This window comes from Scyliorhinus canicula, chromosome 22 (assembly GCF_902713615.1).
Source record: "Scyliorhinus canicula chromosome 22, sScyCan1.1, whole genome shotgun sequence".
Classification (NCBI taxonomy): domain Eukaryota; kingdom Metazoa; phylum Chordata; class Chondrichthyes; order Carcharhiniformes; family Scyliorhinidae; genus Scyliorhinus; species Scyliorhinus canicula.
In genome coordinates this window covers 3,969,431-3,996,394 of record NC_052167.1, presented here as the reverse complement: position 1 = coordinate 3,996,394, position 26,964 = coordinate 3,969,431, and the positions used below count along the sequence as shown (strand labels likewise).

Genomic DNA, 26,964 nt, shown 5'->3' with positions numbered 1-26,964 from the left:
GGGGGGGGGTTGTCAGGAGGTGCAGGAGGAGGAGGAAACAATCTGCAAGTAAGCTAAAGTTAGTGGTCAGGAAGAGGCGTCTTCCTGCCTTAACAAAACTGACAAACGTCCGTCTGCCGACTTGCACATTGGGAGATGCCAGCCTGGCAACAGCTTCAAAAAAAAGGAGAAGCAGCTGGCATCTGCGAGCAGTCCATGAGTGAGCTGGACAATGCTTCACACTGCTGGCAGAGGTGTACCTCATTCACTGGCAGTGTTCATCGTGGGTTTGGCCTTGCATTGCTGTTATTTTGAGTGAATGAAGATAAACCTGGGTTTTATGGAAGGACCTGCTCGTCAGGTGCACCACAATCTATGGATCGCTTTGATATGAAGCGCAGTAACTGTCATGTGTAGCCAAATATGTCACAGCAAGAACCCAAATGGTTAGACCGTGAGTTAATCTACTGATTGTGTTGGGTATGGGCAAATTGCCGGCCTGGTTACTAGGAACACTTTGTGCTCTTCTTGAACGGGTCCTACCCTGAGCAGGCAGACAAGTTGATCTGGCATTTCCGTAGAAAAGCTGCCCCGTTAACCGTGCGGCGCTCCCTCAGTGCTGCACTCTAAACCTTCCGAATCAGAGATTCTGCCGAGTGAATTTAGTCAGCATTCATTTGGAATTGACTCCAAGAAGGTTCTTTGGTCAGGTCTACCTGTCAGACGCCAGCCGGCTCACTGTAAGAGCTGTTAGCTCCTGCCACTTCCCCAGATTTTACTCCGAGCCCTGTAAGTAATTCCTGTTCAGGTCATTATCCAATTCCCCGTTGAAAGCCACGGTTTAATCTGTCTCCACCACACACTTGGACAGTGCATTCCAGTCTAACCACTCGCTGCATTAACAAGCTTTTCCTCATGTTGCCACTGGTTCTTCTGCCATTCATTTTAAATTGGTGTCCTCTGGTTCTCGACCCCAGCTCCAATGAGGTTAATTATTTCCTATCCACTCCATCTATAACACCTCTATCACATCTCCTCAACGTTCTTCTCCAGGAACACCTCATGCTTCTCCTCTGATTTATCCATGTAACTGACCCCCTCATCCCTGGATTCATTCCTTTGTGCACCCTTTCAAAAGCCTACCCATCCCTCCAAAGGATATGGGGTATGGTTCAGTGAGCCCGTTGCGAATCTGGGCATGCTGGGCGAGATCCAGATCTGAATATTTAAATGAGCCTGCCCTCATTTAAATATCTGGGTAGCGGATTCTCACGGCGCCCGGGACACTCGGGCCGCACCTGCGGGTCCTCACCAGGGCGTCACGGGCAGCACGGTAGCATTGTGGATAGCACTGTAGCTTCACAGCGCCAGGGTCCCAGGTTCGATTCCCCGCTGGGTCACTGTCTGTGCGGAGTCTGCACATGCTCCCAGTGTGTGCGTGGGTTGCCTCCGGGTGCTCCGGTTTCCTCTCTCAAGTCCCAAAAGACGTGCAGGGTAGGTGGATAGGCCATGATAAATTGCCCTTAGTGACCAAAAAAGGTTAGGAGGGGTTATTGGGTTACGGGGATGGGGTGGACGTGAGAGCTTAAGTGGGTCGGTGCAGACTTGATGGGCCGAATGGCCTCCTTCTGCACTGTACGTTCTATGTCGTTTAGTACTGGTCCACATAACCGTGGACCAGATGTAGCAGCCTCTGGGAGATACTCTCTGGGCCCAACCACTGGCAGTGCCAGCCTGGCTCTTGGGCACCATGGCCGTGACGTGCCAAGGTGCCAGAGGGGAGTGCCAGGGTAACACCCTGCCTTGTCGCCGACCACCCAGGGGTCTCCCCAGCCGCTGGAGACCCCTGGGTGTTTGGCGACAAGGCAGGGTGTTACCCTGGCACTCCCCTCTGGCACCTTGGCACGTCACGGCCATGGTGCCCAAGTGCCAGGCTGGCACTGCCAATGCTTGGGCCCAGAGAGAATCTGCCAGAGGTCACAAAAAACGGCCAAGTGGCATTGGGTAACGGGATGTTTCTCAGCACTGCACCACCAAGAAACTCCCCATTAAACACTCTTGTCAGCGCACTTTGACGTCAGTCCGCTGAACCGTGTCCATGGCGCCCAGACTTGGACAGAAGATGCCAGTGAAGGCTGAAGTAGACTTTTACAAATGTTCAGCATAACCTCCTTATTTTTGTACTTCATGCCTCTGTATTTCTAAAGCTCAGGGTTAACTGCTGTCTTGACCTGCTCACCCACCTTCAACAGTTGTGCACATAAAACATGCCAGGTCCTTCTGCCCTCGCACCCTTTATTAGAATAGCACCCTTTATTTTTTTTTATATTGCTTATTTTACATCAGCTGTTGATTGAACATTTATTTTAAATTGGAAAAGCGTGGGCCCTGGGATCCATCACCACTCATGCATGACCTTCAGAGAAATGCCACTTCCAACCTCCAATCTTGCTCGAAGCGTATTCATTTTCTCCTCCTGTCTATAATTCTGCACACTCGGGCCATATTAAGTGTTCAGCTGAGAGCATCCATCTCGGCATTTTGCTGGCATATAATCCTTTCCATCACTTTCTCCCTCAAAGTTCAGCTCTGTTTTCTTAAAAATAAATCTCTTGCCAACTTTTTTTTCTCCCGCCTAGTTCGTCGATACGGGGCATTATCAGTTGCGAGCTGCGTTCCTCTGCTGTGGAACAAAAGCCGTAGAATAACTTTCCACCCTAATTAATATGTGCGCTTTTCCAAAGCATGGAAATAGTTTTCTTTTAACTGATGTGCAAAGTGCTTTGTTCTTCCTCACTTGAATAGCTGAGACCAGAAGTGAAATTGACCGAAGTTTCTTGTCACATTGTGAGGTTGCCGATAAAGCACTTGAATCCTATCGCCTTCTGTCATTATATTGTAGAACCTCTCCTGCAGTTTCTCTCTCCTGTCATGGGCTGCTGTGCTCGAGAGATTTTCAGGGTTGATACGATCAGTCAGAGCTTGGGCATTACTTTGCTGCAAGGGCTACAGAAGGATTTGGGCTTTTTTTCTTTCAGACAGAGATAGTAATCACAAGGTGCTTTTGAGGGCGTTTTGTCTACTGGACAGGTGTAGACAGATAGGTGAATGTTCCCACCGAACCCGAGGCTATAGACGAGAAGTAAAGCAGAAAGAGCAAACATGTCAGCGATGGGGCGTTGCTAATCTTCACGGAGCTGAAGAAAGGCGTGGATTTTATCGCTCCTCATTGCATTGCCCAGTTACACCTTGGAGCACTTCACCCACAGTTCATCATTTTGTACCGCTCCAACTCGGCCACAACTGAAGGAGCCGGGATTTGTGCTAGTGATGACTTCTTACTCCGAGGCAAATAAGGCAGAGCGAGAGAGACCCACAGAACTAAGCCACAGAACAGCCCTATCTTTCTTTTTTGAAGCTGTCAACCTAAGTTCATTGGGCAACCCTCTTGCTTCTGAGCCATGTGGTCGTCAGTTTCAATCTCACGCTCGAGTTTGGGCTGGATCTCCTCGTGCAGCACTGAGGGGGTGCAGCGCTGTCAGTGGTGCCATCATTCAGACGAGATCCCATCTGCTCCCTCAGGTAGATATGCAAGGTCCCCCAGCACTATTTCAAAGAAGAGCAAGCGCCCTCTCCCTGGTGTCTATCCAAGAGTAAATCTGTTGCCACTTTTCTATGTTAGAGCAGTGTTTGTAACTCAGAGTTACTTCCTTGGCTGTAAAGATTTTTGGGGCAACGTGAAAAGTTCTCCATAAAGTTGAATTCTTTCCTTTCATCTTCTGTTACCCGCCACAATAGGCAGAGGTTCTTTTATACACGAGAGGCTCTATGAACTGCAGTGAGATTCATGATCAATTATTCTGTAGTGGTGCTGCTTAAGGAACGAATGTTGGCCAAGGCATCAAGAATCGTCTTTGCTCTTAATTGAATAGTTTGCACCTTCACCGTGAACCATCAAAAGCAAACAGTGGGGATATTGTTTTAACCCTAATTGCCTGAGGAACGTTGAAGCACGACATCAGTACTGTATCAGAATGTTAGACTTGGTTTTTGGAGCCTTGTAATTGGGCCGGAATCCACAATCTTCTGCAGTCTGAATATATATCAGAGACTATCCTTAAATTCCAAAGGATTCCCTCGAGTTTCTGGGTCACGATGTGAATTTATTTCCTTAAAGCTGCATGATTGGAATTTATCTTTTCTAAAATAATGGTGACTGATTTTGGACCTTTGGCGTTGTAGTTTCCTCAATTTCGCCAGACCGTAATCCATTTGAACATGAACTTTAGCGAGGCTGAAATGAGCCCCTGGGGCGTTGCTGATTCGGTATGGGTTAAAGAGCTGCGTTTACACACCCACAGAGCATTAGTGCATTGGTGTGCAGCACTGGAGAGAGACTGGATGTCAAGTCTGTCCCATCTCAGGGTGGGTTTGAGGGATTGGTGACAAGTTGGGCCTTGTCAAAGTGAATCTCACCCTGTCCCAGCTTTCATCCGGCCGAAACCAGTGGCCCTGACATCAACCGTCTCCTATAATCATTGGATTTGCCAGATTGCTGGTGAAGTTTGAAGTATATCCTGTGGAGGTAATCCTGGTCGGAGCTCTGCCCGCCAAGATGCCCCATTTGAGGCAAGGGGAAGCCAGGGAGCAGGTTGACCTGTGTTGGACTCTCGGGACTCGCTTTGAGGCTAACTTTGGTCGATGTCTGGAGACGGGGCACTTGTTGGGTTGGATTTGTTTATTGTCACGTGTTCCGAGGTACAGTGAGAAGTATTTTTCTGTGAGCAGCTCAACAGATCATTAAGTACATGGGAAGAAAAGGGAATAAAAGAAAATACATAATAGGGCAACACAAGATATACAATGTAACTACATAAGCACTGGCATCGGATGAAGCATACAGGGTGTAGTGTTAATCAGGTCAGTCCATAAGAGGGTCATTTAGGGGTCTGGTAACAGCGGGGAAGAAGCTGTTTCTGAGTCTGTTCGTGCATGTTCGTATCCCCCTCAGTGTCCAGCAACAGTGTCCTGGGAAAGGAAACCCAGGCAGGCAGGGTTAAAGCACAAAATTGGGAGGAGAGATCAGGAAAGATCTCACCAAGAGATCAGGAAAGAATGTTAAGTATAACTTTCGGCAGCTTTCAAAAAACTGAGCGATTTAGTCTTTCACATTACTGATACGTAACTAACTCGAGACAATTTGTAAACTGTTTCAGGTGAATATAACTCTACTTGACATAAACGATAATCGCCCGGTCTGGAAGGATGAGCCATACTTAGCCAATGTGGTTGAAATGTCACCAATTGACACAGATGTGATAATTGTAAGTATTTCCCAGGATCACAAGGAGCATGCGAATGTCTGAATCTGCTCTAGGAAGGACACAGATACGTCTCAGCTTGGATACACGTACCCGCCCCCAAACACCAAGGTAGCTGCCTGGCTGAAGGCAGCATTAGGGGAGGTGGTGGCGTAGTGGTATTGTCACTGGACTAGTAATCCAGAGACCCAGGGAAATGCTCCAGGAACCAGGTTCAAATCTCACCACGGCAGATGGTGAAATTTGAGTTCAATTAAAAATCTGGAATTAAAAGTCTAACGACGACCGTCGATTGTTGTAAAAACCCATCTGGTTCACTAATGTCCTTTAGGGAAGGAAATCTGCCGTCCTTACCTGGTCTGGCCTACACGTGAGTCCAGATCCGCAGTAATGTGGTTGGCTCTTAATTGCCCTGCGAAATGGCCGAGCGAGACACTCGGTCCAAGGGCTATTAGGGATGGGCAATAAATGCTGGCCCAGCTGGAGAAGCCCAGATCCCCACAGGGAATTCAAAAATTTGACTTGGTCTGTGTTTGTCTGAGTCGAATAGCTCAGTGGTGGGGTTGGCTGGCTGAACGTGTAACTCAGAACGTTGAAAGGTGGCTAACCCTGACAGCGACAGAATTTTGCAGGATGCCTCTGCACAACCTTCGTTACCCAACCTCAAAGCAAACTTTGCCCACCTGCGCCGTAAAGAACATGCAATGACGAAAGGTCTGGGGTGAAGATCCCCCCCCACCCCCCACCCTCTTTGTGTTAGCAACCTCGTAAGTGGATCTTTTTCAATATTTTCCTCATTCTGATCCAAGTACAAACCCAAGAAGTCACTTTGTCCAACTTAGAATGTGAGAAACACAAGTCAATGAAGGGAAGGTTGCGGATGGGGCTACAAAGTGTTCAACAATCCCCCGGGTTATGGGAAATTACAGGTTACGCTGCGCCGATTGCAGATTCACTTCCTTCGGTTGATATTTACTTCAGGCCAAGGCACAGAGAAACCCTTCAGACACAATCCATTGACTTTCCAAAACGCTTGCAGATTTCCCAACCCTTACTGCTCATACATTGAGGAAAGGGTGAATCTGGAGTCTGTCCATTCCTTAATCCAGGTTTATTTACCAGGTCACACAGTGCAGGCGCGGAATTCCCTGATCCTCCCTTACCTCCAGTATAAACTTTTTTATACACCTTGAATAAGTCCCTAATCTATTTCCAATAGGTGGTGGGTGCCCCGTGACAAACTAAAACATTGACTCCATTGTAACATGCTTCCAACATTAACATAATCTTGTAGGACATTCGCAATCGGTACATCCCCATAACTTGATAAAGCCCCAATTCTTGTGCTAAATATGATGCAAGTGTCGAGGAGCTGCTGTATGGAATCTATACTTCTCAAGGCTGTGTTGACTCATGCAATTAAGCAGAATCCTTCTCATTAGTAAACTGATAATTATTGTAAAAAAAAAGGTTTTCAGGATCTGCTGAACTCATGGTCGCTCTCAACAGCCGTTTGCATTTGTATAGCACCTAAGTTGCTCATACACGCTTCACAGGAGCCTTATCAAATAAAATCACATGCGAGATTTGGGCCGGTGAGAGGAAGCTGATTGGAAGATGTCGGTTTTAAGGAATGTTTTAGAAGAATAGAGAGGAGGAGGAGTTTAGGGAGGGAATTCCCAGACATCTAAAGGCCCGATCGCTAATGGTGAATGGATTGAAATCCAGGATGTGTAAGAAACCAGGTTGGAGGAGATCTCCGATCCAAAGGGTTGCACGGCTGGAGGAGGTTACAGCCACGAGCAAAGGCCAGGCCATGCACAGGTTCGAATAAAATCAGATTTCTCCACTTAAACAGAAACACAAAAAAAATAGGAGGCCATTCGGCCCTTCGAGCCAGCTCCGCCATTCTTCATGATTATGGCTGGTCATCCAAATCAATAGCCTGATTCCGCAACCCGTCCCCCCAATATCCATTGATCCCCTTTGCCCCAAGTGCTATATCAACAGAATTGTCTCCCTATCACAAAATATATTGAGGGAATTGAGGGGATATCTGAAATGAAAAGAGGGATTAATTGCCTTCATCCGAAAGCCAGGTTGACGTTAAAATCTTGGCAGGCATCAATCAGGAGGATGTTTGGGTTCAAACCCAATGGTTTGCGCAGCAGAATGAAGTTGTTCCTGAAAAATGTGACAAGGTGCTTTAACTGATGAAGGCGTTACATCCTTACGTGTAAACATACTTCCTGACGGATTGTTAATTTTCCTCTTTCCCTTGTGCAGAAGCATCGGCGAGATTTATTGCACAGTGGTTTATTAGGATTCAATGTACTCAGTGCATGTTACACGATAAGTGCTTTGTAAATGCTATCAGTGTGTTCATGTGAATGTGAGGTAGGTTTGATTTAAATGCGTTGCTTGACATGCAGTGAGAAATCCCCGCTTCTGAATTATTGATTACGTGTCACTGTGGTGTGGTGATATACGCACAGCCCCACAGCCCCTGTTGTCTAGACAAATGATAATGGAACAATTAAATATCATAACATATCTCTGTTTATGCTCACATCAGTGTGAGTGGAGGCTGGACGGTGAATCTCCATATTTAGACTAATTAAATTGAGGGTTGGCGTATCCTTGTGAAACAAACTCTTACGAAGCAAGTTGGTCATGACGGCGGAGTGGAAACGAGATGTGACGACTAATTTCCTCGAAGGTGCTTCTGCAGAAGTAGAATCTGACAGTGTGTCAACCTTTAAAACATTTTGTTTCTATCGATATGGCCATTTATAAAGCAGCTGATTGGTGGTGGTGAAGTTATCAGTGTCATGGTGAGTTATATCCCCTTAAACCCCCCTCCACCCCCCCTCCCTCCTTCCCATGGTCATCTTCAATTAATTACTTGCAGTCGTTAGATAAACAAATACAGCAACCATTCTGCGCACAGCAAGATCCAAATAACATTACAATGAATGGTCAGTTAATTTTCCTTGTGGGAATTGGTTATGCGACGGAACGTTGCCTTAGTTAAAGGTCTGCGATCAGGAGAGTGGAGGACAGGAACTATAGTTTCTGGCAATCAACGCGACTTTCAGCATCTTGGCTTTGGTCGCTCCTGCACAGTCGGTGTGTCTTACACCTTCAGGCCAGGAACCGACCCTGCCCTCGAGCTCCAAGAATAATGAAGAAGTGGTGGTGAAACGGGGGATCATGTGGCCTGATTAGGGCAGCCATTGCAGAGACGGCATCTCGGGGAGCAGGACCTTGGACGAGGGGCAGGGAGAAGGTCCCAACCATAGAAGTTGTGGCAGAAACAAGCCTCAGGTAAAGGACAAGGACAGAGATCAATCAGAAACCAATTGAGAAAAAGGAGCAGAGCAACAGGCTGTGAATTCGGAGAGCTGCGAGGCACAGGCTTGAAGTGGTGTGCTCAAGTGAAGCCCTGATAATCCAAGAGGGCAGAAAATGGTTGGTGACTCCGTGCTGTGGGTCATGAGGTAGCCTTTAGAACAGTGCACAATGCTTTACTTGGCATAGCCAAAGATATGAAAGTGTGCTTGGGAGGCGAAGCTGGAGTGTACGCAGAGATCCAGGGGAAAGGAATCTCGGGAGTGAAACCCTGGAGGTGGATCCTGGTTGAGGCAATCCAAGTGGGATCAAGGTTTGAAGAGAATTCAAAGGAAATGTGGAGAGAACCCACACAAGGAAGACAAAGTTTTAGTGAGACCGATTGGCTCTTTGGTGTAAAAAGAGCCTGGGTGGGTGTTTGAGAAATCCATGGAACCTGCTTTGGTCGCACATGTTATTTACTTTGGAATATATTGTGTCTGTCCACTGTTCACCAGTTCATTAACATGTACTGCATACTTAGCCTGAATATCAGAGTATAAGATAGATATGGTAAATTGCTTTATCTTTCCAAGTGTATGTGTGTCTGAAATAATAATCTTTATTTGTGTCACAAGTAGGCTTACATTAACACTGCAATGAAGTTACTGTGAAAAGCCCCTAGTCGCCACACTCCAGCGCCTGTTCGGCTACACTGAGGGAGAATTCAGAATGTTCAATTCACCCAACAAGCACGTCTTTCGGGACTTGTGGGAGGAAACCGGAGCACCCGGAGGAAACTCACGCAAACGCGGGGAGAACGTGCAGACTCCGCATAGCCAGTGACCCAAGCCGGGAATCGAACCTGCGACCCTGGTGCTGTGAAGCATCAGTGCTAACCACTGTGCTACCGTGCCATCCATAAATATATAGCTGGCGTGAAGGGAATAGTGAAAATTTGAATGATTTTCTTGTGTTTGTATTGAGATCTTTCCAACCTTTTGGGCTGATGTAATGAAGTTCATTTTTCTTGTTTAATGAATGTTTTTAATCTTTGTGTTAAAAGTTCATCAACAGACTCCTGTGAATTTGTAAAGTAACTTTCCTCAACAGTTTCTTAATAAAAACATAAAAGTTAGGATCTATCCAGGAAGGTCTCTCTCTGGGATCGGCATTGCAAGTGGGATTGTAACAGTTATGACAACAACATTTCTCCCTTTGAACATCCAGAAAAAAAGTAGCCACCAAAGCGGGAGTTTGACATCTCACCTCAAGGTCACCATCACTGATCACTTTGCTCTTTAAATGAGCTTCGAGAAGCCAATCAACTTCCCTTGCTTGATGGCCTTTTGTTGATCTTTACCTCTCAACCTACTCTATTTTATTTTTCACTCCCTTTTTGTATTTTGTATAACTCTCCTGTTTTTTTATGTTATGCTGTCTATATTTATCAAAGGTCTTAATTTCTTTGCTGGACTTTCTCTCTCGCTGTCACCCCGGCAGCAACCCCCATCAACCCCTTCATCATTGTTGCAACCCTTTCCTCCTCGTAAGAATGTGTTTATCCTTAACCCATGCACCTCGTATATAAATATCTTCCCTTGTTGACTAAGACCGGATAACAGTATCGATTATCTCTTGTCCACAGGTATCAGCCTTTGACCCGGATCTGGCTGAGAATGGCTCTGTTGTCTACACCATCAATCCTCCAAATCCATTCTATCAAATCAACAGACATACGGGGAAAATCCGCACATCAGGTGAAGTGTTGGACCGAGAGAATATGGACGCCAGCGATGCTGAATTGATGAGGAAGATCATTGTATCAGTCACAGACAGTGAGTAACTGGCGCTCTCATTAAGACAGGATACCCTTCAACCGCCTTCCATAGTCACTCGAAGGATTCCATGCCCATTTTGTCTGCAAATAGAAAATTAGTGCGCAAAGCAGGAATGGACTCCCTAAAGGCCATCCACGTGACTCAGAAGCTGAGTGTGAGGTTTGGAAGGTGTGTTACGGTTGATTGAATCCTTGGATGAGATTCCAGCCTCTAATTAGCAATGGTGTACATCGACCTATGGCCTCTCACGAAACAGAGCAGTATTTTGCGGGAAGTTGCCCAGGCTTTGTGGGGGGGGGGTGGGAGTCAAGATAAGATGGCCATAGCTATAGTCAAGGGGATGACCTTTCAAGGTGGGAGAAGCTTGGCAAAGTAACTAGAGAGAGAATTTGAGAGTACCTTCGATGCTGAAGGTGGTCCTCGGACAAACTTGTGGGATTACAGAACGCACGGTCCTCAAAAAAGTAACATCACCAATGTGGGATCACTTGAAGCATGTAAAAGGGCTTAGTAATCATGTTTGTTTACATAATGGTGGTGACACTGCAAACTTACCTCATTGACTGTAAAGCCCTTTGAGATGTCCTGACCACAGGAAAAACATGACAGAAATATATTCCTTTATTATTCACACGGTTTGATTCTGGATATCCGTTCACCCTTGTTTAATTATTAGTAGCTTTGCTTCATAGAATTGCCCCTTTGACGATCCATTCTCATCCAACCCACTGATTCATGCCCCGTCAGGTGGGAAACAGAAATTCTGGCCGCCGTGTCAACGGGTTCAAAAAGAAGGTGTTTGCAATTCCACTGCCCCCCCAGGACTGATCGGTTCTCCCATCCTTCCCTTGGTTCAGTGGAGTGCCAGAAGAGTCGAGAGTGCGCTATAGTGGCCCCATGCTGCATCAAGGAAACTCTGTCCTTCTCCTCTCGCACCGGGGATTTTGCTTGTCAGTCATTCCATTGGAACCGTTTCCGAGCTTATCTGTTGTGTGTTCAGTGTGTGATTGGCAACCCACTAATGGGCCAGCATCTTATCTGGCTAACTTGATGTGCTGTAATTTAGAATCCCTTCCCTGCTTTGCTCTGCACAGCCGTTGGATAAGTAATTGGGGAAAATGTGCACCGTAGGCCTGACTCTTGCAGTATGGAACATTAGTTATGATTAAAATCCTGCAGAAATTTCTGCAGGTCCTGGAAGCAACGCTCCCAATCCTTAACGTGCAGCATACCAGGTATTTTGTATTCGGGATCCACTGATGATGGCTGGATCAAGACTTTAGTCTATTTTTCTTTATAAGTAAATTTTACTGAGGGTGCAATTCTCCCCGAGCCCCTGCCGACTGGTTCGATTGTGAATGTGGGAGGCGGGCTAAATCGGGGTTTCACCGGCCTGGGGTTAAAGCAGGATCTCCCACTGGATGATCACTAGAGGGCAGCATTAACCGGGGGTATAAATACAAGCTCAATCTGTTTTCCCACTCTCTTCGGGTGTGTTGTGACTAGAGAGCAGAAGTGTAGAGTTAGCTCAGAGTGCAAGTATAATATTCATAGTTAATTGAATTCTATCTTGTTTAATTTAACTGCTCGTAAAAGTATTGAAGAATCGAACTCGCAAGTCAATTGATTAGTTACTCAATAAATTATTTGTTATCACTGGACGACTTTGAGTATTCATCATCATCGAAGTTAAGAACCTCTCGGCATAAACAAATGAGTAACATATGTTACTTCAAGTAATATAACATCCGCCATTGGGTGTGGGGAGGGGGGGGGGGTTGACCCATCAAAGGGCTGGTGTCAATATCATTTCCATCTGGCTAATGGGATACAGTCTCTCTCCCCACAAGCCATATTCTTCGTGAATGCTCGTGGGAAAACGCGGCAGCATGAAACAGGTTGAAACTCACCTGACCAATGCCCTGATGTTTTGATTCGCTGCCTCGTTGTGCTCTGTTGTCAACTTTTTAATTGAAACTTTTCTGGAAACGTAAACAAATGTTTGCCACAGTGTGTGATCACAACAGTCAGATGTAAATCCTTTGCTGTGGACCCCACTAGGAAGCAAACGGGACTTGCTCCATCACTGTGGTGTGCTGTTGGTCTTCAGTGTGCTGATCCCAATGCCGTCACTACCTGAATGGCTAACTGAATACTGTCACAGTTACAGCCGCCAATGAGTAGCGATAGTGAATTAATAGCGTATTGATCTTGGAGCTCCTAGTCAGAGCCAGTGCAATGTCCAGCCAATACGTTAACTGTTCCTCCAGCCAAGCTCCCATTCCAACTCTCTGGGTCAGGAAAGAGTTGGTGGAAAGCTCGACTCCTTGCTGATGTACTTCAGAGTTTTCCGGACAGGACCACTGGATCTGCACACCGGATAAATGTGTATGAGTTCTGGGCAAGCTGATTTGAAAGTTGTTGGGAGGTTTGCGCCTTTCTTTAACCCAGTCACGGTTCATGCATTGACACACTCTGCTGTCAATGAAACTGCCTTCCAGTACCACACATCTTCCTTTCAATGCGAGATCAGGCACTGGCAGTGTGAAGTATATCTCTGCCGTGTCTCAGTAGGCAGCATTCCTGCCTCGGAGACAGAATGACAGGCGCTGCAAAGGCCTCAGCACAAAATCCGGGCATGCAGTGCAAAGCAGCACCGTTGGGGTGCTGCACAGCTGGAGATACCATCTTTCAGCGAAGACGATAAACCAAGGTCCCAGCCTTCCTGTCTAGTAACATGGCACTAATTGTCGAAGAGCATGGGAGGTCTCCCTTCGGGTTGTTAAAGCTGCTTGATAAACTTAAACTTGTTTTTTTTTATCACTCCAAAATATTGGAAAGAACTTGCCGGGAATGGGCAACAACAAAGCAATCTATTTAATATAAATGAAAATTTGACAATCGCTTGTCACAAAATTGTCACAAGTAGGCTTCAAATGAAGTTACTGTGAAAAGCCACATTCCGGCGCCTGTTCGGGGAGGCTGGTACGGGAATTGAACCGTGCTGCTGGCCTGCCTTGGTCTGCTTTCAAAGCCAGCGATTTAGCCCTGTGGTAAACCAGCCCCTTATAAATTTCATCAACCACAGGAACTCCCTGAGGGGAGTGGGAAAATAATGCAAATCCTTCTTGATTCGTAGCCCAGTTCCTGAATATCAGCAGTCCCCATTCTGAGTCGGAAGGGTCTCGGGTTCACGTTCCACAGGGGGACTTGAGCACAGAGCCTGCATTTCAGTGTGGCGCTGGGGGAGTGCTACATTGTTCAAGAGGGCTTCCATCAGGTGAGATCTTAAAGCAAGGGGCCCTGCGCCTGTGCTACTAAACTGGGTGGATATCAAACTTAATGGGAAGATGGAGCCAGGACCTAAAGGCATGGGGAAGGAGACAAACATGGCCTGAATGGCTGAGCCCCCAGTTCCCTGTTTAATAAAAACTGTTAAGTTCTTCAGGTATCCGGATTAACGTTCCTCCCTCAGCCAGTGCCACATCAAAAAACAGATTTCACTAGTTATTCGTCACTTCCCAGTGTGTGCCATCTTTCTGAGCCCAAAATGTCTGCCAGGCCAGGCTGTGCAGCAGCAAATCAGTGAATTCGAAACCACTTTTATTGTTGGCGAAGTGCTTTACTCTGAGGTATGGGATATGGCACTAATCCGTTTAAGTAAGTTTTTCCCTAACCTGTTTTGAAGTAGAACCAAAAAAGCCCCCTCCCACCCCTCACACACACACACACACACACACACACACACACACACACTCACACACTCCGCACTCACACACACGCGCACTCACACACGCGCACACACACACGCGCACACACACACGCGCACTCACACACGCGCACACACACACGCACACTCGCACACGCACACGCACACTCTCACACGCACACTCACACACGCGCACTCACACACGCACACTCTCACACGCACACTCACACACACACACGCACACACGCACACTCTCACACGCACACTCTCACACGCACACTCACACACGCGCACTCACACACGCACACTCTCACACGCACACTCACACACGCACACTCTCACACGCACACTCTCACACGCACACTCACACACGCACACTCACACACGCACACTCTCACACGCACACTCACACACGCACGCTCACACACGCTCACACACGCTCACACACATGCACTCACACGCACTCACACGCACTCACACTCACTCACACTCACGCACACGTACACTCACACACACTCACACACCAATTCCTTCAATTACAGAGAACCTTAAGGATTTAGAACATAAGAACTAGGAGCAGGAGTAGGCCATCTGGCCCCTCGAGCCTGCTCCGCCATTCAATGAGATCATGGCTGATCTTTTGTGGACTCAGCTCCACTTTCCGGCCCGAATACCATAACCCTTAATCCCTTTATTCTTCATAAAACTATCTATCTTTACCTTAAAAACATTTAATGAAGGAGCCTCAACTGCTTCATTGGGCAAGGAATTTGTGTCATTTAAGCTGACATAAAGAGACATTTATTCACTCCGAGGCTTGAGAACCTTTGGAATTCTCTATCTTCGAGGGCTGCAGATGCTCGGCTGTTAAATATATTCAAGGTAGAAATTGATGGTTTTTTGTGTACGATGGGAATTTAGGAATGTGGGGATGGTGCGGGAAAGTGGAGTTTAGGCGGCAGGCCAGTCCTGATCTTGCTCAATTGCGGCGCGGTCCCGAGGGGCTGAATTTCCAACGTTCCCATGTTCCTTGTTGCCTTAACCTTTTTTGGCCCTGTTACAGAGGGGAGGCCGCCGCTACTAGCCAGCAGTAGCACCATTGTCACTGTGAACTTGCTGGATCTGAATGACAACGACCCCGTTTTCCAAAATTTGCCATTCACCGCTGAAGTGCCAGAGGATCTGAGAGTCGCCTCGTCCATTTTCCAGGTAACTGCTTCAAGGTGCTTGCAAAACACTTTCAGCACGGTGTTTGTATGTGTGGAGGTTGGTTTCAATTCCAACTGTGACTCTATTGTGCTTCGAGAGGGCGACAGCATGAAGAATAAATAAAAGGCATAAACGTGGGTGTTGCTTAGCAACTGGGGCCTTGTAAGGGAGAGAAACCTTTTTGTTTTGGCTGAATTTGTGGGCAGTTTGAGATAGGTTGTGAGAGAGAGAAGCTCTGCTCACAGTGGTTGGTTTAGAAGACTGGAGAGGGAACATCTCACTCGGCTTTCCTAGAAGAAAAGCCATACTGTAATTTATTGGTTAAGAAAACAAGTGCAGTGATCCGAAGAGCAGCGAGTTAAGGAAACGCGCGGAATGAAGAGAAGTTTTCAAGAAGCTTGAGGTTAAAGGTACCAGTACAGAGTACTGTTCAGTGAAGACTGAGAAGAAGGATAAGATGCCGGGAAGATACTTGAAGTGATTTTCATCTTTGTGAGATTTTATTACAGCCTGTGGACTGTGATTTGAAGTAACTATGGAAATCGGTTTGTGTAAAAAGAAAGGAAATCCCAAAGGGATTGGTGCAAAATCCTGGATTCGATTTGCTGTTAAATGTAGAGTGGAATCTTTGTTCAAAATTGTTTTGTATTATAGTTGGTGTATGTTATGCTGAAGCAGTGTCCGAGATGAGTCACGTGAGCACTGGTGACCTCATTAGTCAGATGCACAGGCTTTAGGCCCAGTCTGGTATTTAAGCCTGTGAGAGTGCACAGCATAAAATAACAAAACCTACCTGTTGAGTTACAGCAATATTGAGTTGTATGTTCTGACTGTGGCCTCGTAAAGAGCTCAGTGCAGATTTCGGAATGCAGACCGCTAAGGGAAAGCATACCTATGAGGGAAGATTTTAAAGGGTGTTCTCCGGGGGTGTGGAGTTTGGAAACCTTCATATGACAATCATCTGGAGGGATTCTGAGGAGAAACCCCAGACACTAACTTGGGTTCAGAGCAGAGTGTGTGTGGTTGACCACAGTCATCTTGTGTGCTTAAAAAGGGACTTTGTGTTAATGAGACCGTTGTAGATTGAGATGTACTTTGTAATCCGTGTTGATCCTAAAATCTGTATGTAATTGTTAAGTTGGGGGGGGATTAAAGGAGCACTGTATCGTATTCCAATTTTTTCATGTTTAAGAAATGTTTTTCTCGTGTTAAAACTCATTAGCTGTCCTGGTACTGTGTTCCTTCAGGTTTTATAAAAAGAAGTAAAAGTTACGGCCTTTCGAGCCAGAGTTACATTCTGTGATCTTCCCATCCAGTTATATCATTAACGGGGCTAATTCTCTGTTCTCATGAGAAGCAGAGCACAAGGTTTATGGTCTAGGAAACGTTGCCCCTCCCGGAGTCCTGTGTCCCCCATTGGAAGGGTTCAGCCAGCAGTGGAGGGAGCTTTGTGGTTGTGATGGTGCAAAAACCTGAATCTGCCAGGATTTATATGGGGGAAAGACACAAGGCCTGTAGCAGAAAATTAACTTTGATCATTCCTGAAACCAGTTTCCGTTCTTTCTGAAATCATGAACATTCTTCCGCAAATGTCTGTTGATATTGGGGATCAGTTGAAAATTTAGCAACTGAGATTAAATGATTATTGTTAGACTAGATTATTAATGATTAAAAAATCAAGTGGATAGCTGATATTAAGATTCAGGTCAACCGTGATGTAATTGAGTGGCGCAATGCCCTCGAGGAGCTGAATGGCCTATCCCTGCTCGTATGTTCCTCACCCTTGTCCTCACCTCTCAGGGTGTCAACCTATCCTGTTTCTGCAATTTCCTTTAGTCTTGCCTCTCCTCTCCCATTGGGGTGCACAAAATTATTACAGGACTGGACAGTGTAGATGCAGGAAGGATGCTTCCCTTGGTTCGGGTGGGGGTTTGGGGGGTGGGGTCTCGAACCAGGGTCGCAGTCTCCAAATAGGTGGTAGGACTGAGATGAGGAATTTCTTCAGACACATGGTGGTAAATCTTTAGAATTCCCGACCTCAGAGAGCTCTGGGGGCTGTCGTTGAGTAAGTTTGAAGCAAAGATCGGTAGGTTTCTAGATAACAGTGGTATGAAGGCATAAAGGGATCGTCTGGGGAGCTAGCATTGAGGTTGTTAAATGGCGGAGCAGGCTGAATGGCCTGCTCCTAAGTTCTATAATCATCTCCAGGCCTGTGGTATATTGTGTGCTTCCCTTCTTCCACCAGAACAAGTTTGAGCGGCTGAATGGCCTCCTTGCTGTTTCTATGTTCTGCAGGGTTACCATAAGTTGTCTGAGCAGAAGTAGGCCTATTCACATAGGTTCCGCCATTCAATGAGATCATATCTGATCTGATAATCCTCAACTCTACTTTCCTACTTTATCCCCATAATCCTTGATTCCCTCAGATTAAGAACCTGTCTATCTTGGCCTTGAACATGCTTAACGGCCCAGCCTCTACAGCTCTCTGCAGTAAAGAATTCCACAGATTCACTACCCTCAGAGTTCTTTTCCTCATCTGTCTTAAATTTGTGACCCCTTACTCTGAGATGATGCCCTTTGGTCCTAGACACTCTCACAAGTAGAAGCAACCTCTCCGCATCTACCCTGTCAAACCCCTTGAGAATTCTATATGCCTCAATAAATGTTCCCCTCATATTTCTAAACCCCAATGAGTACAGGCCCAATCTACTCGCCCTCTCCTCGTAAGGAAATCCCTCCATACCCGGGATCAACTCAGTGAACCTTCTCTGGACTGCCTCCAATGCCGGTGCATCTTTCCTTCGATGAGGGAACCAAAACTGTTCACCCCTCCCCTCGCAGTTTGCCTTGTTCCTTTTCAGATGCTTCCCTCTTCTCTGTCGCTAGGTGTCGGTGCTGGATCCTGACGAAAGTTCCAACGGGATGGTCACATACTCTCTGGAAGTTGGAATGCCCAGATTGGACTTTGTGCTCAACTCCAGCACAGGCTTAATCACGTCGACTGCGGTGTTGGACCGGGAGAGGATATCGGAATATTATTTGAGATTGATAGCCAGTGATGGGGGAATGGTACCACGGATCTCCACCAGTACTTTGACTGTAAGGGGTAAGCAACAATGCCTTTGACAAGTATGGAGATCTGGTCAAAGTGACAGGAGAACATTATTTTACACAATGGAACAGATTCCCAAATTTGACTAGGGCACCTTTGAGAATTAAATCAGTTTATTAGCCGGTTATTTAGCCAACTTGTTAACATGAAATTGTTTTTTGGTTAGACTAGCATATTCACAACTTGGAGAAACCAGAAGTATTGATTTAATTTTTTTTCTAATCGGATGTTTCATTCTAAACAAAACACCATGAAATTGGTTAAATATTAAACCAACATAAATACTCTGACCAGCCGCATTTAAAAAGCAATATGATGGGTTGAAAGTTCCTCTCAAATTTACAGCAAAGCAACTATGTTCAAAATGTTAGCACATTTTTCTCCTTTCAAGCCTGGTTGCTACCAGCTGTTTGCATTTTCACTTGAAACACAGCATTTGTTTTGTTGATGTGTTTAGTTGATGAATTGTGCGAGCTGATGATCATCTTGAGGGATATTTGGTTTCCAACAACTTTCCTCTCGAACGCTCGTTACATACAATTGCCCAGGCTGACTGCGCATTGGACAACATCGTTCAGGACCTCTCTGTCCACCATCGGGCTTGACCACCAGGCCACCCAGGTGATGCACAAGGATCGCCAGCTCAGGCTATTCGAGTTCCCCACCCTGAAAGGAATTCATTCTGGTTCATTGGAAAGGGACAGGGCCAACACCAGTCGCCAAAGGGAACTGAAGTTCATGGTTGCATGAATCAATCTGCCTTGACTGTTTTGCGGGTTTCAAAGAGATTGCAGAGATCCTGCGTGGTGTGAGGGAAATCCCTGGTTGCGGGTAATCATGCAAGAGTGTGGAGGGAGCTGAAAGGCTTTTTCCTGATGCAGGGTAAGACCACCTGGTTCATCAAATCTGTCTCTCACTTGGAATAGTCAGATCATCACGGCCAAACAGGACCTCCACCTTTCCCCACGCTATGGGACCTATTGGGAGAGATAAAAGGCAGAGGAAGATATAGAACATAGAACATAGAACACTACAGCACAGAACAGGCCCTTCGGCCATCAATGTTGTGCCGAGCCATGATCATCCTACTCAAACCCACGTATCCACCCTATACCCGTAACCCAACAACCCCCCCCTTAACCTTACTTTTATTAGGACACTACGGGCAATTTAGCATGGCCAATCCACCTAACCCGCACATCTTTGGACTGTGGGAGGAAACCGGAGCACCCGGAGGAAACCCACGCACACACGGGGAGGACGTGCAGACTCCACACAGACAGTGACCCAGCCGGGAATCGAACCTGGGACCCTGGAGCTGTGAAGCATTTATGCTAACCACCATGCTACCCTGCTGCCCCTTTGCTACCCTGCTGCCCCTATGCGCGTAATTGCATTGTTGCTCATGCTTTATTCTGGGGGCACTCACTCTCACTTGGCTAATCAATGAGGTCTGATTTGGATATTACTGAAGAGAGGCATTTTGCTGAAGCTTTCCGCCTCGCACTCATCAGGAATAATGCACCATTTTGTATTCTTCCCGATGAGAGCAAGACAAAAGGTGTTGGCAACATGTCTCTCCTTTCACCAAGATTCAAGGGCTCATTTCTTCCGACTCCCCTAAAGCCCATCTTCCTTTCTGTAGCGCAGTTGAAAACCTCGAGCTTGATTTTTTTTTTTTGTTTACTTGTTTGTTTCAGTGCTGGACATAAATGATGAGGTTCCAACGTTTCACCCCACTATTTACGATATCTCCCTGTCGGAGGACGTGCCCAGGGACCATGAGGTTGTCCGCCTCAACTGCACCGATGCTGACACGGGCCTTAACGCAGAGCTGAGCTACTTCATCACAGGTAGGCACCTCATGCGGAGCACGGGGCTGAGAGGCGCCACGGGCATCGCCGCACAGCAAGATCCCATAAACCCTCATCGCACTCTGCGGCTTCCTTCCGTCCTGGACCTCGCCAGGTTTAACCAATAGCTAAAGTCCTGCTGCCCTATCTCTGTCCACCTGGCAGAGATGGTGAACAACCACTGCCCTTGAAGTCAGCACTATGCGCACTTTGCTCACTCCCAGTGGTGGCAGAATTAAAATGCTGGCGAGCTGAGCTTGCGCAACCCGGCAAGAGCCGACGTCCGCCTACTCTAGAGTCAGCGATCCTGCACCAACCACGTACCCTGAAAAATATCCAAAATGGCTGATACATTCCTCTGTGTGATGCTGCTTCCATCAGCAACCATTACCCAAAAAATGTTAATTACTCCAGTCGGGACTGAAGCAGGCCATTCGGCCCCTTGAGCTACATCGGTCATTCCTTTAGATCATGGTGGATCTGCATCTTAACTCCATCAACCCACTTTGATTCCATAGCCACTTATACCTTTAAGAGGGGCTGTGAATGTGGAACTCATTCCCACCAGGAGTGGTCCAAGTTAGTAGTGGAGACGCATTTAGGGGTAAACTAGACCAGCAAAATGAGGGAGGATTTAGGTGCGAAAAGATGGAGGGGGTTTGAGTGGGGCATAATCACCAGCACGGACTGGTTGGGACGAATGGCCCGTTTCTGTGCTGTAAATCACATGGAACAAATATCAGTCGCAGTATGACAGGAACTTCAGTTGTGAGGTTAGATCAGAGAGGTTAGAACTGTTCTTACAGAAAAGAAGATTATGAAGAAATATGTCAATGGTATTGAAGAGCAAGGGAGTCTGGACGGGAAAATTAGTTCCAACTCCTGAAAGGGTCAGTTGAAAATAATTGATGCGAACCAAAATCGACATGAGGAGGACCTTTTAGGTCCAGCGAGTGGTTATGGTCTGGAGTACAGCTGTGATGGAGGAAGGTTCAATCAAAGTTATTTGAAAGGCAATTAGATTGAAAAGGAAGAATATGCCGGATTACGGGGAGACGGTGAGGATGAGCAGCTAAGGGAGCTGCTCATTAGGAGAGGCAGTACAGATCTCATGGGCTGAATGACTTCCTCCAGCACTGCAACAATTCTGAGATTTGTTTGAGTACGGAAATATCCCCTATCATTTTCGACACTCTGTCAAAAACTAACTAATTCTGGGGGGGAAACGTCTGCAGGGATCCCCCCCGCCCCCCCCCCCCCCACACCCACCCACCCACTGGACTGGAAGATCCTGCAAGGCAGGTCGCAAATTCCCGACCGAAGCTGATACAATAATTCTGACTCCTCTCCCCACCCCTGCTGCCAGACTTGCTAAGTTTTGCACAGAATTTTCTGTTTTTTATTAACTCCATAAACAGATTATCCAGTCAATCGTTGTTTGTGGAACCCTCCTGTGCATACACGATTCTGGCTGTTTAAACAATCATCTTCGTAGCTCAAAATCCCATGTGTCACGGGGGACCGTGAGTTGTCATGTTTTTCGATATCGACAGTTTCATTTATTCATTCCCTCACTAAAACCCAGCAGTCGTTAATGCAGACTGATATTTAAGTTATTGGTGCGGGGGAGCTCCAAATCCAACTGCACCAGGTATGTCACTGGACGCGGCTCCATTTAGGTGATGTTTAATGGATCTTTAAATGATGAAGCTTAGCTTAAATGACATGAGGGATTTAATCTTCCCCTGAAATGTGAAGGAAGGATTTTCATCGATCCTATCGCCGCCTGTTAAAGCCTTGTGCACTGCAGTGATCCTTTTTAAATGCAAAATCTGTTTATAAGGAAATTTGAGGTTAAAATGCGGGTTGGTGGCTGAGAGAAATTGACTTTCAAATTTTGTAAACTGAGATCCTATCGATACTGGTGACGTTGGGTTGTTTTTTTTTGCGAGAGAGAACTGTAAGCGACGGGTTGGCGTGATCTGCATTTTACTGTCTAAAAGGGCAGTGGAAACAGATTCGTTAATAACCTTCAAAAGAGAATTAGATAAATATTTGATGAAAAGAAATGTTTTTGGGCTGTGGGGAAAGAGTGGGGCTATAGTGCTTTGAAAGAGTCGATACAGCCATCAAATTGCCTCCTCCTGTGCTGTAAGATTGAGCGACTGGATTTTCGACAATTTGTGGAGAAACGTACGGACTTTTGCATGCTTCAACCCGGAGTTTGAGGGTATTATTCATTCAGCCCTCCGAGGAGTAAATTGTGATTGAGGAATCTCTCAGTCTGATAACCACCTTGTGTCTTTAGCATTTTTTTTTACATCAGACAGTGACCTTTGAAGGCTGCCGAAGGCCCCGAGACGTGACAGTAATAAGGTGGAAAGGATGCAGTCCTCGTACAATCACAGATGTGGCCATATCAGGTTGCTCGCTGGTATTTTCACGCACAGAGGGAATGTTCATGCGCACATCGGACAGGAACAGCATTTTGAAAAGCTGCTCAAATAAAGGTGGCACGGTGGTTAGCACTGCTGCCTCACAACGCCAGGGACCCAGGTTCAATTCTGACCTTGGGTGACTGTGTGGAGTTTGCACATTTTCCCCATGTCGGCGTGGGTTTCCTCCGGGTGCTCCGGTTTCCTCCCACAGTCCAAAGGTGTGCAGGTTATGTGGATTGGCCGTGCTAAACTGCCCCTTAGTGTCCAGGGATGTGCAAGTTAGGTTATGGGGTTTCAGGGATAGGATAGGGTGGATGGGGGAGTAGACATGGATAGAGTGCTCATTGGAAGGGTGGGTGCAGACGATGGGCAGAATGGCCTCCTTTTGCACTGTAAGGATTCTATTATGTGCCAAAGGGCCTCTTTCTATGCTGGAGAAATCTATGACTCTAATACATGCAGAATATTTCATAACAAGTTGTAGAAAATGCTTAAATCACTTGTGTATTAGTATAACTGTCTTCAACTACAAACGATAAAAACAAAAGAGATATTTACACTTTGGACAGAGAGGGAGCACACGGCTCTCACAGTCAATGTTATGAGCGATCAGCACGCACCTCACCTCACTCGTCCTGGCCTTGCGTGCGTATCATTCAGTCAAGACCAGTCGGGGGAAAAAACTACACAGGTGAAATCATTGGAACGTGGCGACTCTGCGCGTGGGCAACGGTCAACAAAATGTCTCTTAGGCTGCACTCCGAACGCAGATGGGCCGCATGTGGCCTCCAGGCTGCAGGGTGCCCACCACTGACTGAAAGGTCGAACTGTCGCGGGCGGTCCTCTTTATAGGTGACTGATGAATGTTGCATTTTGTCAGGGAGCGTGGGGCTCACTGGAAATAGAGGAGGGGTTTTTCCATTCAATCAAATAAAATAAAATGTAAATAAAATACATTTAAATAAAATCTGAAGAAGTTTTTACACGCAGGTTAAAAGGAAAAGATTAGCAAAGACCGCTGTGAGCCCATTGCAGAGACAGGAGAACTTATAACGGGTAAGAAGAAAATGGCAGAGAAACAGAACAATTATTCTGTCTCCGGCTTCGTGGAGGAAAATACAAAATGAACTCCCAGAAATATTAGAGAACCAAGGTAGTAGCGTGAATCGGTACAGAAAGGAATTAGGATTAGGGGTGGCACAGTGGTTAGCACTGCTGTCTCACAGCACCAAGGACCTGGGTTCAATTTAAACCTTGGGGGACTGTATCTAGTTTGCACAGTTTGTCTGTGTCTGTTTCCTCCGTGTGCTTCCGGTTTTCTCCCGCAGTCCAAAAATGGGCAGGTTAGCTGGATTGAATGAATGAAAATCGCTTATTGTCACGAGTAGGCTTAGAACATAGAACATAGAACATTACAGCGCAGTACGGGCCCTTCGGCCCTCGATGTTGCGCCGACCTGTGAAACCATCTGAAGCCTATCTGACCTACACTATTCCATTTTCATCCATATGTTTATCCAGTGACCATTTAAATGCCCTTAAAGTTGGCGAGTCTACTACTGTTGCAGGCAGGGCGTTCCACACCCCTACTACTCTCTGAGTAAAGAAACTGCCTCTGATATCTGTCCTATATCTACCACCCCTCAATTTAAAGCTATGTCCCCTCGTGTTGGTCATCCCCATCCGAGGAAAGAGACTCTCACTGTCCACCCTATCTAACCCTCTGACTATCTTATATGTCTCTATTAAGTCACCTCTCAGCCTTCTCCTCTCTAACGAAAACAACCTCAAGTCCCTGAGCCTTTCCTCGTAAGACCTTCCCTCCATACCAGGCAACATCCTAGTAAATCTCCTCTGAACCCTTTCCAAAGCTTCCACATCCTTCCTATAATGTGGTGACCAGAACTGCACGCAGTACTCCAGGAGTGGCCGCACCAGAGTTATGTACAGCTGCAGCATGACCTTGTGGCTCCGAAACTCAATCCCCCTACTGATAAAGGCTAGCACACCTTCTTAACAGCCCTATTAACCTGGGTGCCAACTTTCAGGGATTTATGTACCTGGATGCCGAGATCTCTCTGTTCATCTACACTACCAAGAATCTTGCCATTAGCCCAGTACTCTGCATTCCTGTTACTCCTTCCAAAGTGAACCACCTCACACTTTTCCGCATTAAACTCCATCTTCAAGCTTCAAATGAAGTTACTGCGAAAAGCCCCTAGTCGCCACACTCCGGCGTCTATTTGGGGAGGCTGTTACAGGAATCGAACCGTGCTGCTGGCCTGCTTGGTCTGCTTTCAAAGCCAGCGATTTAGCCCTGTGCTAAACAGCCCCAGGATAAATTGTCCCTTAAGTGTCCAAAAGTTTGGTGGGGTTTGCAGGCTTAGGGCGGGGGGGTAGTGGGTGCTCTTTCGGAGGGTTGGTGCAGACTTGATGGGGCCGAAAGGCCTCTATCTGTAGTGTGAGGTAAAGTAGCCATAGTCCTAGATGGCCATAAGCTGCGCCACCAAGAAACACGCGGCTGGGGGGGGGGCGGGGGGAAAGAGAGCCGACTGGTGGTGATTTAACCCAAGGGTCACCACACCTCAGGCGAGGGGCAAGGTTGAGAAGCGGGGGGGGGGGGGTCTTCATGAATAAACTCTGCACTTGTCGGGATTCGATGATTCCTCTACACATGGGATCTGAACGCCCAAACATGAGCAACTGATAGTGAGAAATAAATGAGTATTTGAATCACCTTGTACTGCAGGTGTTGCAGTGAGAGCTGTATGGAACTCAGGAGGGGATCCCCAGGATATCCTCCATCAAGTGACACTTACTGCCAATTGAAACAAAAGTCTGTCTGCCAGTATACTAGGAAGACATGTTACATGTGAAGCGAGTGACATTAACTGTCTGTCTGGTTCCTGTTACCTCGAAGGAAGACAGACCTGTCTTGCTGAATCTCTCATATTTATGTTCAGCCTAAAGCCAGCACTTCAGTCTCAAAAATAGTAACGAATCTTAATCTTTCAGGTGGAAATGATGATGGGAAATTCAGCGTTGGCTTCAGGGATGGACTAGTCAGGACTGTGGTGACGCTGGATAGAGAAACCCAAGTTTCTTACACACTCATTTTGGAAGCAATTGGTGAGTAGTTTGTTAATATATTTCAAATACCACAGATATAGGATGCAACGCTGTCATTTAAAAGACCATGATGTGGAGATGCCGGCGTTGGACTGGGGTGAGCACAGTAAGAAGTCTTACAACACCAGGTTAAAATCCAACAGGTTTGTTTCAAATAACTAGCTTTCGGAGCACAGCTGATTCACCTGAGGAAGGAGCTGCGCTCCGAAAGTTAGTGATTTGAAACAAACCTGTTGGACTTTAACCTAGTGTTGTAAGATTTAAAAGACCAGAATACGGAATCTCTTTAATCTGCACGCCTCCAACTCTGGCCTCTCGCATGACTCGTAAGTTAATCACTCCAGAATTGGCAGTCGTGCCTTTAGTTACTGTGGTGATGTGCATCACTGTAAATACACAAGGGGTTAATGTAAATACACTTAGACTAGATAAACACTAGAGGGAGTACCAGAGACATCATGACACACAGACATTCAACCAATAGGTCAGTATGATAGGAAACGACCAATGGGCAGTCAAGACACACACAGCGGTGACAGTACCACAAGGGGGCTACCTATATATAAGAACACAGCACACATGATCTTTCTCTTTCCAGTGGGACACTTAGTGAGTACATACAGGGTTGATTGAAACACATCACACCCACCACGTGGATTGTAGCAGACTGGTTAGATCGTCTGAGTAGCTATAGCAGGAATAACAGGAGAGTCGAATCCAAGTAGGAGAATCATTAACAATTTAATAAATGTGTTTAAGCTATCTCCAAGTCTGAACCTTCCTTTGTCAGAGTGCACATCAAGGAAGAAGCTTATGCTACGTCAAGAGCATAACAAAACAGTTACCAGGGCCCATCTCTCTGGAATGCTCTCCCTAAAGCTAACTCTTCTGCCTTCCGATGACCCTTAAAGCCAACACATCGATCACCTGCCCTGATGCCTCCTTATTTAGCTCAATGTTAATTCTTGTCTGAATAATGCGGTGGACGAGGGGGGGGGGGGGGGGTGCTCAGTTGCATGGGAAGTTAGAAAATCGCAGTTGAAT

At 46.5% G+C, this 26,964-nt stretch overlaps 1 protein-coding gene across 1 annotated transcript in view; it reads left to right on the top strand.

Annotated features, from left to right (window-relative positions):
• cdh23 (cadherin-related 23) overlaps positions 1 to 26,964 on the top strand; it is a 285,383-nt gene that overhangs the window by 6,805 nt on the left and 251,614 nt on the right. The window contains exons 5-10 of the mRNA XM_038782950.1: positions 5,196 to 5,303; positions 10,279 to 10,468; positions 15,244 to 15,389; positions 18,276 to 18,495; positions 20,202 to 20,354; positions 25,807 to 25,920. Of these exons, the coding sequence (XP_038638878.1) occupies positions 5,196 to 5,303; positions 10,279 to 10,468; positions 15,244 to 15,389; positions 18,276 to 18,495; positions 20,202 to 20,354; positions 25,807 to 25,920 (931 nt within the window). The remainder of the gene's footprint in view (positions 1 to 5,195; positions 5,304 to 10,278; positions 10,469 to 15,243; positions 15,390 to 18,275; positions 18,496 to 20,201; positions 20,355 to 25,806; positions 25,921 to 26,964) is intronic.